The 18,672-nt window shown below is 40.7% G+C and overlaps 1 protein-coding gene across 7 annotated transcripts in view; it reads right to left on the bottom strand.

Moving 5' to 3' along the window:
* The window catches only part of LOC128884216 (glutamate receptor ionotropic, kainate 2), a 275,987-nt gene that overhangs the window by 88,672 nt on the left and 168,643 nt on the right, over positions 1-18,672 (bottom strand). For all 7 annotated transcript variants that reach the window (XM_054137446.1, XM_054137435.1, XM_054137454.1 and 4 more), the window contains exon 5: positions 971-1,128. In XM_054137446.1, coding sequence (XP_053993421.1) covers positions 971-1,128 — 158 coding nt within the window. The remainder of the gene's footprint in view (positions 1-970; positions 1,129-18,672) is intronic.

The raw sequence follows: 18,672 nt of genomic DNA on the forward strand, positions 1-18,672 counted from the left end.
CGATGCAGAAGCGATGCAAACGATAAATAAAAGTGCTCGCAGCTTCGTAGCGTTCGGAGTATTGAACTAAAGCCCTAAAAGTAAATTCACGAGCTATGACATAGGGGGATCAAGCACTAAACGTTTAAAAGACAGCGAGAACACGAAAATCTCTCAGGAACCAATACCTCCCATCGAGCGGACGACTAAAATTGCACGCGCATCAACACGGCGAATAGACTGCAATCGAAATCGAACGGTGATTCGATTAAATTCACGGAACGGGAACGACGTTCGAATCGTTTTCGTTTATCACGCTCGGAGGGATTTAAAGTGGCCAAAGTAATCGGCAATAATGGATTCACCGCGGAACATAAAGAACCGGGACGATGACGCGTGTGCTCGAACGAAAACATGCTAGCGCCTTCGAGTGTCAAAGGGTGGAAATTTCGTCGAGGGTATATAAGATATGTATGAACCTTGTAGAGATGCCAAATTGACCATCATTTGGGATACTTTACTTCTGGTTTTCTACTTCCAACTAATTCTAACTCAATTTTTTAATTATAAACGCTTCATTATAAACATATACATGGATAAACTTTACACTTGTTACACGGATATCTATATATATATCTATATATATACACATATATAATGAAACATTTATTTGGAAACATCAAACCTATCATTTAATTTAGACAAATTCCTTCAATAAATACAGAGGATTGGAATATTTATGGGACTGACTGTATATCATATTTTTCCTGAAGGCTGCCAAAAAAGAATGCATGAAAGTATTGTATACATAGCAATAATATTTCACGATACATCTACTAAGAGTCTTTTATATTTCAAATGTCTTCTGATGTCGCCAACGATTAAACGTCGTCGATCATTCAAGCTACACGATTAATTGGATCAGTCTTTGATTAATCGATATCAATGGTCTGAATGAACAGTATATTTCATTGAGCTAGAGAAAACTTACCGGTACTCGGAGCCCTCGCTGAGCTGTCTGACCGTAATAGGGAATTCACTGGGTCCGTGCGCCTTCAAGAGTTCCTGCAGCCGCACCAACCCTTCGTTGTTCTCGTAGATGATGGTAAAGCTCTTCCATCCCCAGGCTTTCACCAAATCAACGTACGCCTGAAACACAGGTAGTCATTCACTGGGCGGTGATCGTTAACCGTACAATGCCACGATGTTTTAGAGGGATACTTTACTTCGTCCTGTAATACCAGATTCCCTCAAGTCATTTGCATAAGGGATTCCAGCGCAACTCGAACTTCGATGGAGTAATAGACCTTGTCGAAGAACGAGCGGCGGAGAAAATGAAACGAAGCACTGCTTCATTGTCTTTGACGAATTGGTAATTGAGGAAAGTACTGTTTCTTTTTTTATTTCTGTTAGATATTTAAACCAGAGAATTTTATTCGAACCGCGTGTGACGAATAGAATCTGTTAAATATTTTTATTTAATACTCGTTTGGCAATAAACTTTTACGTGCTCTGTATGTGGTTATTATTGTGTCGGTTTAATTTTTCAGGGGGTAACTTAATGAAGTATAGAATTCCTATATTTTCCAGTCGATACTCCAAGTTAATTTTTATCTTTTACATTGTAGACACAAAATTGTAGTGGTTTGATTATATCTATTTGAAACGGATACTTTGAAATATTTGCAGCTTATTATAAAATAATTATTCTCTCATATTTGAAAATATTCTCGACGGTGTTCCCCTCCGGGTAACCTCTATAATCCACATCATCTATGGAAACAAGTTTCTCTATCCAGCAGTAAATATTAACAACAAACATACCGTTCATTACGATTTAATTAGAAGTCAATGAAGTCCATCAATTTCTTATTAAAATCACAACGCGGTCGAAAATTGAACATCGAATAGTTTATGACCGGAACAATAAATATTGTACATGTTAATCGAAATCGGTCATCGTGACGATCTCCGAATAAACGCGAATCAGTCGCCACAATTAATTCAATGCTGCGCGCCGAAAGCAGTCAAGTCCCGTTTATAATTTTCGCTTCGGATTCCATCAGAATGTTAGATTGCAATCTGTCCCGGTGGAATATCGGTTCACTATAAATTGAAACCGTCGCGAAAGGTCTGTAAGCACCATTATCGCTGTCATGAAATCCCATAAAATATCGGTGCCGTACTTTCAATCTTCGCGTTACTGATATTTGTAGTCATATTTCCACGTGAGCTTCGTTCGCTCCATTACCTCAGCGCTGATAACGCTGATAACGGTCACCTATTTTTCTTGATTTTTCAATCTACCGGGGATGGAGCTTAATGGCGAAAATTCTTCGATTCGGTATCAATGTAACCTCTTCTGTTGGGACGGCTACGGTTCGGTTTGGTACGAAAGAAAATTCCTTTTGTTGATTGGAACGCTTCATTGATTTGGCTTTCGTGGGTTGGGTAATGATACGCGAACTTCCATTGTTTGTGATCTCACGTAGCTCAATACACCCCTAAATGTGCATGTTTTTCGTCTCTAATTCTATATTCTTAGTTTGTGGTTTCAAGGCAATAATTTCTGTGGTTTCAAATAAAATAGAAATCCATCTTTATCATCGATGTCTCAGCTACGAAGAATGTCGATTGCAAAAAACTGTTTCGTTTAAACAATAACCGCCAATAAAAAGACGTTGCAATTCTTACGTGCGATGTTCCATCTGTGTCTTATAATAGCACGCGAATAAATTGATTTTAAAGTGTGCTTAGATATCATCGACTCACTCCTACGTACCCTCATAATAAGAATAAAGGGTCAGCCACGTTAATACGCATCTTCCACCAGTCCTCAGCCCCTCTTCCTCACCTCGATCGCAGCATTAGATCTCTCAACCAAGTACTCTTAAAGAAACATCGCAGAGGCTCTCAAAAGAACCTCGACGTCCGTTTTCGCGATCAATTAGCGAAACTAAAGTCGGCGTCAGGTTCCATCGGGAGGCAGGAACGGGATTGGGGGCGCAAGAAACCAAAACACGGTGGTATCCAGCCGGCAGTGCTCCCGAAATTCGAAACTTGCGCGTTACCAAGGGCACGTCGGTATGTTCAGCCACGGGAATAGCTTTTCTACAGGGGCCAGGCTTTTACGCGGAAAACGACTATCACGGCCGCTCGCTCTCCAATGGCCGAATCGACCCGAGAAGCAACTTCGCGGCTGAGTTTTCACGAGGATCCGCCTTGGCAGTAACTCGCGTTTCGAAGCCGCTTTTCCGATAATCCGAACTTCCTAAAAGCGCCGGTGTATATTTTCCGGCGAGTAACTTTCCCCATACTCCGCCTTGCCCTCCCCCAACCCCCCCCGGTTTCAACTACCCCTCCATCGACCACACTCAGCCGAGCTTTCCACTCCTTACCCACGACCACCCCCGCCGAGGTTATGTTTTTGCTGGTTTTATACCGGCGTCGGGGCAAGTTCATTTTCAGATTTCACTCGAGCGCTTTAAACGAACGAAACGCGCGGCCGCACAGACGCAAACCGACGAGTAATATCTAGGGGGGTAGTTTATTAACGTATAGATCGGACGATACCTCGCCCTCCCTCCTCGGCTAAATCAATCTTTCCACGCGATCCAGCTAGGTTGGCGCATTCGAACCTCGGTAATTCGAGCCTCTGGAACCGTGAAATCTGGAACCGTTTTGGTTACTTTTTTTCTCAGAAACTACACTGTTAGGATTTTATGTTTCATTTTTTCCATACTAATTTTAGTCCAAGGTAACCTTGAAAATTAAATTACGTCAGTACGGGAAAATAAAATAATTCAGGTCTGAAAGGGTTAAGATATTGGGTTGTTTCTCCAGAGTCTGCTATTTAACTTGACTAGTACTACATATTATTGGTTACCTGTACTACTTGAATTCAGAGAAGCTAGAGTTCTGCAAGTTGAAGTGTACCTGTGTAAGCCAGCCTTATATTATGCATCATAATCTGGTACTAAATGATAATTTGATTCTGTCTTCTTTCCTTCAAAAGTCCCGAATTTTCGAAACAACACGACAGCCTCTATACGATAACATTTCACTCATAAAAGCAAAATTTGTCATTTAACAGCTTTGAAGTGAGAATTGTGCTCCAATTCGACAGAGCTCTCCCATTTCAATCCGCGTGCGGATATTCAGCAAGAATCGTAATCCATTTTTGGTTGGCTCTCGATATATCGCAGATTCGATCAAAAGCGACAAACAACCGCTTTTTAAAACGTGAAACGTCAGGCTGAATTTAGCTTGATGCGCTCGTAAGCGACGGATATTCAATTAAAGACGCGTTAATCTATAACTGGGAATGTACGCAAATAATATTCGTTCGTTATTGATGAAACCGGTTAATATACTCAATTTGGAAACCGATAATGAGACAGCAAATTAACGTAATGATATTATAGCACGGGGGAGTTATAATTTTCGGGTCGATATTTCAATTATTCCGCGCTTAGATGGGGAAAAACGCGCGTCGATGAATTCACAACGAAGACCACGAATCATAGAGTTCATAAATTTTGCCGTTTAACGAACGAAGTTTCATTTGTTTGAATTATCGTTTCAAAGGCAGTAATTAGGATGTGAATTGATACAATACCGCTCAAATTAGAGCAATAATCCGGAGCTAATGCTTATTAGATTAGAGAGGAACGAATATTATTGGCAAGTACTTGTCAAACTGCGGAGTAATATTGCGATTATCAAAGTATCGTATGCATGTTGGAATATAATTCAACATTAATTATATTAGAAAGTAATTACCTAAATGAACCTCTAAATATTCAAAGCTTCGTATTTACATCTCCAAGAATGATTAAATTTAAATTAGAAGATCTTGTATTTTACAGTAGTTATGTTTCATTCGAATAGAAATGATATTCACAGCCATGTTGTGTACTCATTCCGACACCCACGACATCTTTCGCTCGATTCTGAGCACTATGCGCTCCTAAATTCCGAGATGCCTTTCTTACCTCATGCATGCAATATTGACATCAGGTTCCCTGAAATCGCCTGATCGCCAATTCGGGACAGTAACGACTTTCTTCCTCCATCACTTTGCTAACCGCCTTCGGCGCAAAATTCCCGGATGTGAACAACCGTGAACAACGAAAACCACCGTACAGCACGTTCCAACCACTGCGTTGAATCTTCGGTCGACGGTACGAACAGTCGAGAACATTTCCAGCGCGTTGTCGATTTCCAGTGATTTTCTTCGTTCGGTTAAGGGGTTAATATCGGTCGCAGGATGAAAATCGTTCGCGACCGCAGTGCACGGTGGCGATACGGAATGACAAATGCGACGGTGCGCCCTTCGGTAGCGTATGCAAATGCGCGCCGCAGCGGGCTCTGCGGCGTGTAGTGAATCTCATCTGGCTCGGTCGAGCGAGAGGAAAAAAGAACGGGGCGAGGGAATAAATCGGCGTGCATCGCGATTGTCCAAGGCCGGGCATACCATGCGTCTCCCATAATCGTAGAAAATACGCTGTAAATCTGACCGGGACAACTATGCCCGGCATTTCTAGCCAACGAACTAGCGGCCTCGCGGTGCTTTGTGTGTTTGTGCGCCAGCCATGGCCGAATCGTGAGCTGCCAGGAGTCACGTTTCCGCCTGGTTCCCTTTCAGTGGTATTATATTTCCGCGACGGTAACTTGGTGGACCTGCTTCATCGGTTAATTTACCTTCTGCTTCTTTGTGTCGCGGACGTCCAATCTGTTAAACACTTCGCTTAGCTTTTTTGCCTCCCCTTGGTTGGATTACTGTTTCGCGATACAAGATTTTCATATTCTCGAATAATTAACCCCCTGCTTCTTTGTACTGTATGTTCCTTTTTTTTAAAGCCTTCGCTCAGCTTCCTTTCCTTTCGTTGGAAGGGATGCATTCATCCTCATAATATCAATCGATACAGTTTCTTTGTTCCTCCAGTAACACATTCGAGCCGGGTAGATGTTTTACCATTCTAATATCGAGTACAGACGAAAATAATAAACTTCTGAAGCTGGACATCGCAAATTTGTATCGTTAAGGCGAAGATAAAAATGACAGAATATGTTTTGAAATATGAATGTTGTAAATATGTAGTATATAAAATAAAAAGATTTTCATTAGTTGGAATAGAAACCAGGAATAGAATTTGAAGTGACGTGAATTCACCTCAGCGGTCGCGGATGTGTTAATACAATATTCAAGTACATTCAATATTATCTCCGAAATCATACGGCACATTATTGTCTACCATCGCACTAAGCCACTGCTACCATTACCGTGCTAAACAAATCATGATACTGCAAGTTTCATAAGTCTAAAAGGAGTTATTTCAACCCGCTGCCAACTTGAGTGTTTCAGTGCTTCAATATCCTGACGATCCAAATTTCCAGAGCCCAAATATACCAATTCCCCAGTGCCATAATATTTCGACACCCCAATAGCACTAAATATCCCATTATCTCGACAGCCTAATATCCTAATACCCAATGTCCGCCCAATTACCAGTACCCCATTATCTTAGTATTACAATGCTTCTAATTATCCCTAAGTTACCAAGGAAGTAGTTTGCATCATATTATGTCGCGCCTCTCGCACCTGAAATTTCAGGCTATCGCAAGTGAAAGCAGTAGCGTCTGTTGATAAATATCGATATTCAAAAGTTTAGAGATTTCATTCGAAGGTACTTGGTACACAAGGTTTTAACAAAACAAAAGCTTCAGAAACGAGTTTCATCCATGCAACTAACATCTACTGTTGAATTGCGTTTATGTCGTAGGTGTTTTGAAAAAATGTGTACTCCTAATTTTGTCTCGCGATCCTACATGTTTTGCAATTCAAAGGTTAAGTTAATTGGGTAGGTGCATAAATCTGCCTCGTCCACGGGAGCAAATCTTTCGTTTGGAATATTTCACCGGGTAATCTGAATAATCCTTTCGCCACGCAATCTCGGTAATCCCTGTAACGCCCATTCTCGTTCCGTTTCTATATTTTCCCTTTGCCCATTCTTTGAAAAATATTCCACTCCCAACAGTTTCGTTTGATTCCGCTCGTAAATTAGAGCGACACCGATTAAGGGAGCATCGAATTCGAAAATTGAGACAGCGATCGATCAGAGCTGACTTCTGGTGTTTCATAAGTATCAAACATTACGCATTAACATGTGGTTACCCTTAGAAGCATTATTTATTTCGTATTTAATAAATGAACGTTACGAGAGAACAATTAATCATTCTCCCCCAGACTTCTGACTGGATGCTACTTAAAATCTGTTTAAATTCATTTGTCATTCTCATATTATGAACAGAGTGTTTGCCACTGAAAATAACTCCGAAAAGAATTGCATGACAAGAGCATGCCTTATCATTTATAATGTAAAGTTCGGGTTTTTGAATTTTTATGAGTCATAATTTATCTTCACATATTTAGCATAGTTGAAATGGTGCAGGCGATAATAACGATATATTTGACTGTCCACGCTCCTGATTGATAAGAAGGATCCTTTGTACACTTTTCTTGGTTACACAATTACATTCCTGAAATCTAGTTAAAAAATAGCTAACCAGTAGCATATAATTTAGTCAAGTAGACACCAGTGCGTCTACTTAAGAGTGAAAGTGCAATAAATGGAGCTAAAGAGTTACGGTTCTTAAATTGCATTGAAGTTTCGTACCTTTTATCGTCCGGTGTTCTTTCGAGCAGAATTTATTTCGCAATTTTCTTGAAATCAATTGAAACTTTATTTCAACACGGTTAGTTCATTTTTGAGAAGTTTAATTGTGTTTGACGGGAAAAATTAACTATCTCCTGGATACTACTATACTATCTCGTCAGTTCTGAAAGTTATTAAAGCATCGCTTGTCTCCCTTGGAGTAATAATTCAACATTTTAACTTGGAGCGGTTTATTCTTTATCATGGAGAGTTAACATAATAAAACGATTAGTTTCTTTCGGAAAGTAATCAATTTTTGCAGGAAATGAATTTAACTCTTTATTCTGAATATTCCAAGAGAATGTGAAATTCATTCTCCGGCGGGAAATTATGTCAACTGACATTGGTGATTCTACGAAGTAGGAAACTTAAACTAGAGTTTAGTAGAATTGGATAGGCCAGCCAAGGTGCGTAAGCACGAAGTCTGAGATAGGATTACTCGAAATTATATTTTAAGAGAGCAATGCTTCTGTACAGAGAGTAACGTGGCGACACAAAGCAAATTTCCCGGCGCTGAAGGTTTATGAAAAGGGAAACAGTAGTGAAAAGCGCTTCCTTAATGAGTCGTGTCGCAAATTGCAAATCTTTACGAGATGTTTAACAAATATTCTCCTTTCAGTCGTCCACAACCGCTTGTTTTCAGAATAAGCAGTTCCAAGTACTTGTATTAATTCTGTACTCCGTAATGATTCCAATTAAGAGCCTAAAACAAACAACCCTCATTTAGGTCATTATCTGCTATCCAAATTGATATATTAAACATACGTTTAAGTGTTAAGAAAAATTGACTTTCTCTTGATGAGATATTCTCTCACCTTCCCGGCAAACTCGTTATCTTGACGTAGTAAAATTTCTGTGCTGTTTGAAAAATACGTCTAAAAGAAAATTTGTGTCAAAACTTAATCAGTGTGTTAAGCTCGTACCACAGTATTTACTCAAAGTACTCGTCCTAGTAACACTCGCTGCCATTTTCATTTCGGGGCAGAAATTACAAGGGATAAAATCGCGAGTGTGTTACAGCGACGCGGAAGATCGACGGAATTTTCATTACGGAAAGTCTCGTCGGTACGCGGCGAAAGATAAAAGCGTATGCATTTTCCGCGAAGGGAGGGAGGCTGCGTAGGTGTAACGTGTCCAGGAGAGCGTGGGGGTGCGCGGAAGTATAAGGCACTCGGTCAGAAAACGTGCCTGAAATGGTAACGTAATAGCGATGATAAATTTCGTGTCCCACCCTCTCGGTTGGCCGTGGACTTGAATTTCACCGATACCGTGATAAAGATAGCCGCGGCTTGTTCGACGGAGCGGCAGTGAAATATTTCCACGCAATTTACATCGTCTGGGACATCCACGGGGTCGCCTGCACGCCCGCGGGCTACGAGGAGAATACCTAATGCCCGGGTGGTTCCACCGCTTCGAACGTCCATTTTACAAATTACCGACCGATCCTATCGCGAGAATTGCGAACAGGAGACCGTTGCAGTCGGAGTTGCCGCGTGGGCTCGACTTTATCAGCGAGACGCGTTTCCATCGATGACGGATGCGACGGAGATAATCTCAGGGGGTAGATAGCATTTCTGTATTAACCCTTTTTAACCGACTTCGAAAAGGAGGAGGTTAATCAATTCGACAATTTTATTTTCTTTCTTTTTTTTGTAGCACCATCGGTCCTTGTGCGAAAACTGCCACGGGCCGAATGCGTCGTGCCGGGCCAAAGTCCGATATTAAGTCGGCTCATGGCATTCTTCGCATGTACTCCGTAAAATGTCTGGCACTAAAAGGGTTAAATTATTATTCTTGCGGTGTTGTGCACGAATAGATACTATATATGGGTCGTTCACTCCACCAGTATATACGAAATTTTAAAAAACATTGTATATTATTTCATCGCATTTCTCAACTTTTTGTTTCATGGGGTTAATCGATTTGTGCAATGGACGGGTCATATGGTGATAGATACCGTGGTGATGGTGTTGTTTTGAAGTTTATCGGCGAGAAAAATTGATGGGAAAACGTCGGACGGCGGATTTTTATGCATTTATAGGAAACATGAATGTGCAAGAAATTCCATAATCCATAGAGTATGGATGAATATGAGAAATAATGAGAGTAAAATTCGCGTTATAATATTTGCAGACTAAAATAAATTCCTATTTAGGTTCAATTTTTGTAAACACGTATGCAAGGATTTTATTTTCCATAAAGATCCGCAGATTGGTTATTAACAAAGCTTGGAACTAGAGTTAAATAATGTAGTGTTAGTATTAACAAGTACGTATATATGTACGTATATATTTCTAGATTATGTGTCCATAATATATTTATATATAGTATAATACAGTATTAAATTTAATATTTTCAGACGAAAATGTAACGCACCAACGTATCTTTTTACTTGCTACTATGTTCTTAGAAGCATTATAGACAATTGAACTCGTGGAACGCTTTGGATTCAACTAACATATTAGTTTTCGCCTTCTTGCCTCTTCTATTAGGAGTTATCCCACAGCCGCAGTAACAAAGTGGAAAAACGTTCGCAGGAGAAGTATGTCATCTCGTTAAAAGGATTGAAAAAGACTTCTCACTTCGTGGGGGCTTTCACACATTTCTCTCGGAGGTTCTTTTTCCGCTGATAAAATACATTTCGTTTCAGTATTACCACTGTTTTAAAAAGTACAATCCTGAATTTGTTGAGAATTCGAATTTCTTGTCGTTTCTTACCACAAACGACACCGCTTTAATTTTTCAATCTAAATAATCCTAAAGTCCGTGCGTTTTTTTCGAAACGACATGCTAACCCCAGCTCCATTTTGCTCTTATGCTCATGCATAAAACGTACATAACAGCGCACAGCACATCATCGTGTCTCGCTGCTAACGAACCCCTTGGCAACGTGCTCGTGACGAGGGTCGCAACAAGAAAGCGCTCGTTTGCTCGCAGCTCGTACGATTCTTCTGTCTGCACGCACCGGCCCGTATTCGTCGGCTCTTTTATTTGTCTCATAATTTTTCAATGCACCCGAGTTATCGTTTGTTTCAATGGCGAGCATTATTCGCGGTGGAGATTTGTCAAAACCTCAGGACCACGAATTTTGTAGATCTACGTTGCCAGATGCATGGTGGAACTTTTCTGGGAGGAAATGAGAAAAGAGCGGAAAGGGGTAGCATTGTTGCATGACATTCACATCTCTCTTCATCTCTGAAGATAGGTAGATGTCACAAAACGAACTATAGTACTGTCAGTGCTTTACCAAACTTTTGGGGAATTCAGTTCTCAGTCATTAGGTGAGAAACAAAACATAGGTCAACATACACGAACAAACTCATTCTCATATTTCATTTATTCTTCTTCAAATTGAACAGTACTAATGTTCTATATAACATTACACTGAATTTTATGATAATCTAATACTTCACTTCTAAGAAATAAGACAGAGACCAACGTAGTCTTCTTAAAATTTAATGGTACGAAGTTTCTATATATAAAAAATGCTAAACTAATTTATATGACAACCTAATACCCCACTTCTGAGAAATAAAACAGAGACCAACGTACACATGTGAATAAAATTCCCAAGTCATAATAAATAACCGACACGAAGTGCACCGAAATTGAGCAACACATGTATCGATATTAGTGGCGTCTGAGGCGGCAACAAAAGGCAGTTTTCGACCCGAAATTGCAGACGACAGGATAACGTGTAGAGGATGGTGTTGCACGGGGACCATCAGGTATCACGCTAACTTCGCATTAAGATACATCCACTTTCTGCGACGACGACGACGCTTCATAGCTCCGGGTCGAGTGTATTACATTATTCCACGGCGACGTACATTCCCATTCCTGACATCCAGTTTTCATTCAGCACGTAACACCGCCACCGGCAGTCTCGAATTCGACTCGACTGTCGCCTCCCAGCTCCATCAGGGACAATTCTAGCTGCCGTCGGAAGCAAACGACGCGTTTAGTTCGACTAAGCGTTCGAGAGATTGGTTGTTAAGATGGCTAATTTGACCAGCTGAACTCGCGGCTTAATTAGCTCCCATAGCATCATTTGAACTACGAGACATGCCGTAGTTAGCAGTGAATGGGACAAACGATAATTTAGATATAAAACTACAGGATGATCTATTGGACAGGCTAAACCACCACAATAATTTCAGCACATGGCGTTGAACCACTTCGTTGTAAGGTTTTAAAAATGTCCTTCTTCTTCCATGCAGTTTTGAATATCATCTTATGCATTGACGACGATTAACATTTCATCTGGAACGTTTATTTATGTGCGGTTTGCGTATCGAAAGATAAAAGTCTCCAGAGCCAGAGAAGAGGCTAGAGGCACGCTCTTCGAGTCTATCGATATTTCGCCCTCTTTGCTCGTCTCACGACCTTTGAATTCTAACGAGACCCACGTGCACTTCGTCTTTACACGCGTTCGTGAGAATTTCGATGCACCGCGCATCTGTGCATTACAATATTAAAGTAAAAGTTTGTTTTCTTGTGACTTCTGCATATCCGATTTATAAACTAAAGGCACAGCGAAAGATTTATTTTCCTGACGGTGAATTTAAGATGGCATTGCAGAATAAAGAGGGCTTGTTGTTATTCAACAAGAGTCGGTTAATAATCAAGAATAAAGTAACGATGTTCAAGTTTCCAGAGAAAATCGACTATGTTCGACATGTTCAGCAGCAAGCGATTGCAATATGTATTATTGAATTGCATCCACGATTGTTCCATAATCGATCGAGAATGCGTCCATGCGCGAGTTAATTAGGAAATTAGTGCTCCCTAATACGTCATCCACCGTTCAAAGCGAAATTCGTTGGTCGTCGTGCGCCGAAATCAAAGTTTCCCCGAGCAAACAAAGTTGCGCATGCCGTCGTAGTTGTTAGACAGAATGGTGATGAAAGTTCAAGGCCCTTATCGTCTCTTCCTGTGCGGGCACACGAGCGAGAGTTTACCGACGTTTCCGGAAATAACGAGTTACCGTCACCAGAGGTTGTCGATTATAATTTTGCCAGTTCGTCTTCGAGTTGCTTAAGCATTGTCCGTCCCAACAGTTTCGACAAGTTTACCGAAACTTTGATAACGGCTCTCTCTCCCTCTTCTTATCCGTACAACCTTGTGGAATTCGATTAAGGAGGAATTTTGCATTGACGGTTTTTAAAATATTGAAACTTCGTTCCCTTCTAATTTATTCTTCACGCAGTACACGTGAAATCAAGGAGAGTTTGAATTATAATTTTTCTGATTTCATATTTGTTTATGAATTATGGGAGATTTCGTGGTTTCTGTCACGAATTTTTATTTTCAAGATGATCAATCCCATGGTGAGTTGTTACATGTTTTTATTTTCTCCAGAAGAATTCGAATACACTTTACCATTTGCATCAGAAATACCATCAACGCTTGGATAATGAGTCCTAATTTTGTTAAGTTCACAAAAACCTTCAACTATCCTCCAATAAAAACGACAGTATACTGTGTAGACACTGACGAACCCGTGATAATACCGTCATCTTCTTCCATCTCTGTTTTCAAGGTACACAGGTCCCGAACAAAGGCGTAAATTTGAATCGCGTTACGCGGACGATTTATTTTTCAAGAAAAAGTGAGATTTCCGTTCGCCAGCGCTTCACGGCTCGTGGAGTTTATCGCATTAATTTAAATTTATTGGCGGAGTGCGCAGCCTGAACGCGCACGGTCCAGAAGTTATTCGGCGTAAATCAAATCCTTTACGGCCGTCAGATGCAGAAGTCGTATTCTGAAACAATGCCGTCCGAGAAATGCTTTTTTAGTCGGATCCCTAATGCCGTCTGGAAAAATGCGCTGCAGTCGTTTTCTGCTCGTCGCCTCGATACATTTCTATCTCGATCCCCTCCTGATTCGACAAGTACTCGTCGTTTCTTTACCACAGAGAGGTAAACTCTATTCGAATATTAAAACGTTTTCTAAAAGTGTCCTTTAATTCATATTTGTTTTATGATGAACCTTAATTTTTATAAAATGAAAAGTTTAAGTGTCCACTGCGTGTTATTAAAAAGCAGAATATTAAAATACTTTCTAAAAAATACTTATTTTCTGATTTTCAACAATTTCGCGCACAAACGGTGGAATCCACATAATAAATTATGTAGGTTTGCGAAATTGTCGTTTAGTAGAGAGAAGCTTAAGTTGTCAGAGTCTCGTATGCAAAAATACGCTTCTTTTTAACCACTTTGCACACGACTAGTTCTTCCGTTAAATACGTTTACCTAAGCGAAGCCAACTCGCTGATCGTCTTACTTCGAACTAATCCTGTTTGCGAAGATATGCTTATTTCTAACGAGGCTGTATGAAAATAAACGGCGCGGAGAGAAGTTGTTTGACTAGGATACGTTCGCTGATTACTATTCGAGGTACACCACTGAACGCCCAGGAACAAATTATGGAACAAACTTGGTTTGTCCAGATGTACATAAAGAGAATACATATTTGCCTTTATTATTACAAAAATTTTGTTGGTCTACACGTTTTTGGAATATTCGATGCAACTCGAAATGAGGGTCGATACTTCTCGTTCTATTCGATATGTTTTTATATTTTGTTTGTATTTCAAGCCATATATTTTTATAACTGTAAAATTAATGTAACGCAATGTAATACAGCTTGAAAAATTTCTGTTTTCGTTATAGTACGGAATGAAATATTTTCATGTTGCCGTGGAGTGAGCAACGTTTAATAAATGTAAAACGTCAATATAAAATGTAGGTACGAAATATAAATACGAAATGTAAATATGCAATGCAAATATGTAACATTAATATAAAATGTGGAAAGTATACGCTTATTTTACTCTGTATATATAACAAAACTTCATTTGGATGGCCTTCCAGACTTTGATCAACAAGGTATATAGACAAAAGATATTTTATTTAATTTAACGACTAACACAATTTCACAATTTGAACTACAGATTATAAAACTTCTTAATAGTGACGTCAAAATGATAGCTTTCACGAGAGTGGGAGCATACGAGTATACATGAAATAAAAATATATTTGCTTACGTAATTTAATTTTCTCAGAATAAATAAATATTTCGAATATTCCTCGTTTTTCAATCCGAGCCACTCAAACAAGGACCACATTGGAATCAACATCGCAAAAATGTACAGATATACAAATATTCAGTTTGACTCGACTATTTCATCCATCAACAACCAAGCCCCGCCCTCAATTCCCCTGACTCCCCATAATCAATTTATCCCAAGCAGCAATCGCAAACAACTCATTCATCGAATCACGAATCTCCGGGCACGAGACCCCAAACCTTCTCATTATTTCGGATTGCTAAATCCACCCAGGAAGCCGCCACCTCTAACAACGAAAATGCCACGCGGTTAAACGCCGCCCCCGCAGGGTGGGACACTCAACCACGCTCAGACATCCCGCAACGCGATACAAACACGAAAGAAACACGAAACTCGAGCCAGGTGGGTGAATAACTGGTTCTAATAAACATCCCCCGAAGGGTCGGGGCCAATCGGCTTTCAATCGAGCCGAGAGGCCAGCGGTTCGTGCTCGGGCGTTCGTTGAGTAGCGTTTATTAGCGACTACTTTCGGAAATAAACGAGAGTAGCTCAGGGTGTATCGGCGTTGCGCCTGGAAAAGCGGACGTAACGCGGAGGGGGGCGAATGGAGAAAAGGAGAAAGGAAAGCGGAAGATGCACTCCCGTCTTGGTACGAGGGGGGAACCCATCCTACGGTTCGAAGTAGTAACAGGATCGACCTGAAAGTGCTTATCGATGGACCGACGTAACTTGCGCGCGTACACGTGTACGTGTGAATGCTGCGGGCGTTTGCGGGCGTGTACAGGGGGAAACCGTAACGAGCAAAGGCTCGACTACGAAACGGTACAAATTGAATTTCAACGGCAACGTACCAGCTGATTCGAGCGATCGCGTAACGGACTTCGGACCAGTCCAGACCCGATGGCGTCCAGAACGCGCGGTGGGTGGCGAACGGCGGTCCGTTATCGGTCAAAAGGAGGATCGTTAAATTATTGGCACTGCACCGGCAATTCCGTGTTCTCGCGGTTCATTAGAGCGCCGCGGATGTATCGGTCGTAACAGCGATTCGTCGTCAGCGACAATCGGATTACCGTAATGGCGACGCGCGAAGGAAATTTTCTCCTTCCAGTCCGTTGGTTTGGTCCCCGAGGCGTCTTTCTTTTCTTACGGCCGCGGAGAAAAATTGCTCGCATTTGCTTGCGACGAGGGGAGGAGAATTCAATATAACCCGCTCCCTATCGGCTCGCGCGCCGAAGCTGGCTGCTTTTAAGGCACTATTGAAACTCCGCGCCTCAGAGGAGGGTCACGAATCTTATTTTTCCACGTAAATATTTGGATGAAGATTGCTGTTTGCCCGAGAGAAAATGTTACGTTGCGATGTTGAGGGCGACGGTGTCGATGGAAGGACAATTTTGGGTGGATGTTGTTCAGAGCCGATGGGCTAACTATACGAATCAGAAATTGGAAGTTGATGTAGGTGACTAAGTAGTAGAAATACAGTGGGTGTAGAATGTATTCGTACACCGATCAATTTCCCAAAAAACTTTTGTCTGAAATTGTAGTTTCTTAACTTCTTTTTTTATAATCAATGATATTTTACATATTATCGAAAGTCTCCAAGATAGATATAGACCACACGACATTTACTAGTTAATATAATTTGTGAAATTAACAAAAAAATGCGAAAAGTGGGTAAAAGTATAGAAGCAATAAGTATTTGTACGATTCTTATGACGAACCATTCACAGTAGAGTTTGTAACGTAAACACATTAGTTTATTGCTCCGTACGAATTAGAAAACATCAAATTTCCAGGAATGTACTTTTAAAAATGAACAAGAATTAAAAAGATTTAAAAATCGAAGAAGATCCCACTTCGAATAACTAATAATTTAGTTAATTTAACGCTTAGAAGAGTTGCAATAATTATAAAATCAAAAGGAAATCCCACGAAGGAAGTAATTATATACTTGTAAATTAATGTAAATTTCTTTTTTTTTTTAATGGAGTTTTAAAAATTAAACAGTTGTACGAATACTTATTGCTTCAATATTTCTATCGATTAATTGTTTTTTTCTTGTTAATTTCGCAACATACATAAATAGCTATATTTTTTTGTAATCTATCTATTCTAGAGATTTCCGAGAATATGTAGAATGTCATTGTTTATAAAAAATAAGTTAATAAATTACAATTTTACATAGTTTTTTTGGAAATTGATCGGTGTACGAATACTTTCTACACCCACTGTATATTGATTATAAGAGCAAATACTTGACATTTAGATATCGTTAATAACTTCATTTTATTAAAATGGAAATACAACTTGAATAACGATTTGAAATAAAATATTCTCTTTTGGATTGTTTAACGTTACAGGGAATTATCTGAGCTGCTCATTCGTGTGCATAATAATTACACGCTATGAGGGGACCCTATGAGGGGACATCGTAATTCTAGCAAATGTTTACAGTGGTGTCAACGCTTCAAGAAAGCTATAAGAATTTCTAATCGAATCTAAAGGTCGATTCAAACTACGTATAACGGCACGGACCGTCACGTTCCGGCAACGACACGTACCGGCACCGACACGACAAAACATTGAAACACGCGTTTTAATGGAACTATTCACACTATTCCCGTTGACGGAACGTTCAAGTCGGTGTCCGTTAAGTGTGAATAGTTCCATTAAAACGCGTGTTTTAATGTTTTGTCGTGTCGGTGCCGGTACGTGTCGTTGCCGGAACGTGACGGTCCGTGTCGTATAGTCTGAAACGGCCTTAATAATACCAAAGAAGACACGTTTCCAAAGTTAGAATATTTTTTGTATTGCGATTCCTGTTCACACATTTTGCAACGAGATTGAGCAGAGTGCAAAGGGATAAAATGATCATGGAAACTTGCTTCCAAACTCTAAAATCACAGAACCCATTAAAATTTACGGCAATCTAAATATCTTACTCAAGAATCCCATTCGAGAGATCCATGAAACGATAACGCATTATGCATACCGCTACCTGCTAATTGTGATGTAACGGTCCAGTCCACCCTGTGACTCGTTCGAGTTCGGAGTATCCCGCATAACAGGATACAGGGCGCAAACGCAGAATATAGCACCCTTCGGCACGGGGCCGAACAAGGCACAGTCGAAAATCAGCATGAGCCGAAGCATCCACCGACCGCAATTGCCATAATCCGACACACGGCCGCGCGACCATGTAGAATTTCTCGTCCAGGTCAAAGCAGAGCTGAGGTAGAACCCTGGGTCCGGGAAATTCCCGCGGAGATGAAATTTCGGGCGGAGAATTTAAAACGGTTCGTTAGTATGCTATCTGGCTTTCCCTCCGCGGGCTAAAATCACCATGAATCGGACCTTTTCTAACGTATATGCGGCTCGGGGCTATCGTTTGTAAACACGGTGCACGCAACCGTGTAATACTCGACGATATGACGTGGCGCGCCACAGCTGGATAGGCAGCCAACCGTATCAAAGGAATTTTCCTGATCGAAAATCTTTTGTAAGGAGGCAACGGTCGCCCCGGCTACCGCGATCGGGCCTGCAAAACTGATTGCAAACTGCAGACAGGGTTCATAGAAGACGGCTCTCGGCCGGTATTACGTCGACAGCAAAGCGGAAGTCTAATAACCCGCATGTCCGAAACGCAAATAGCTTTGCCTGCGGCGCTTCGGTCCACCGAGGATTTTAAGACGCTGCAGTGTAGCTACCGCCAACGTGTACTTGGACGGATGGAAGGATCTGAAACTGGATGTTCCTTCTTTTTTCTTTCGGTATCTGCGATAGTTTGATCAACGGCTGCGGGTTTAGACTGAACAAAAATAAAACTTTGCTGTGGGAAAGACGTGGTCAAACCTAGGTTTGAGTAAGTAGTAAAAGTAAGCTTACTCGTCACGTCAATAACACATG

Source organism: Hylaeus volcanicus, chromosome 1, assembly GCF_026283585.1.
Source record: "Hylaeus volcanicus isolate JK05 chromosome 1, UHH_iyHylVolc1.0_haploid, whole genome shotgun sequence".
Lineage (NCBI taxonomy): Eukaryota > Metazoa > Arthropoda > Insecta > Hymenoptera > Colletidae > Hylaeus > Hylaeus volcanicus.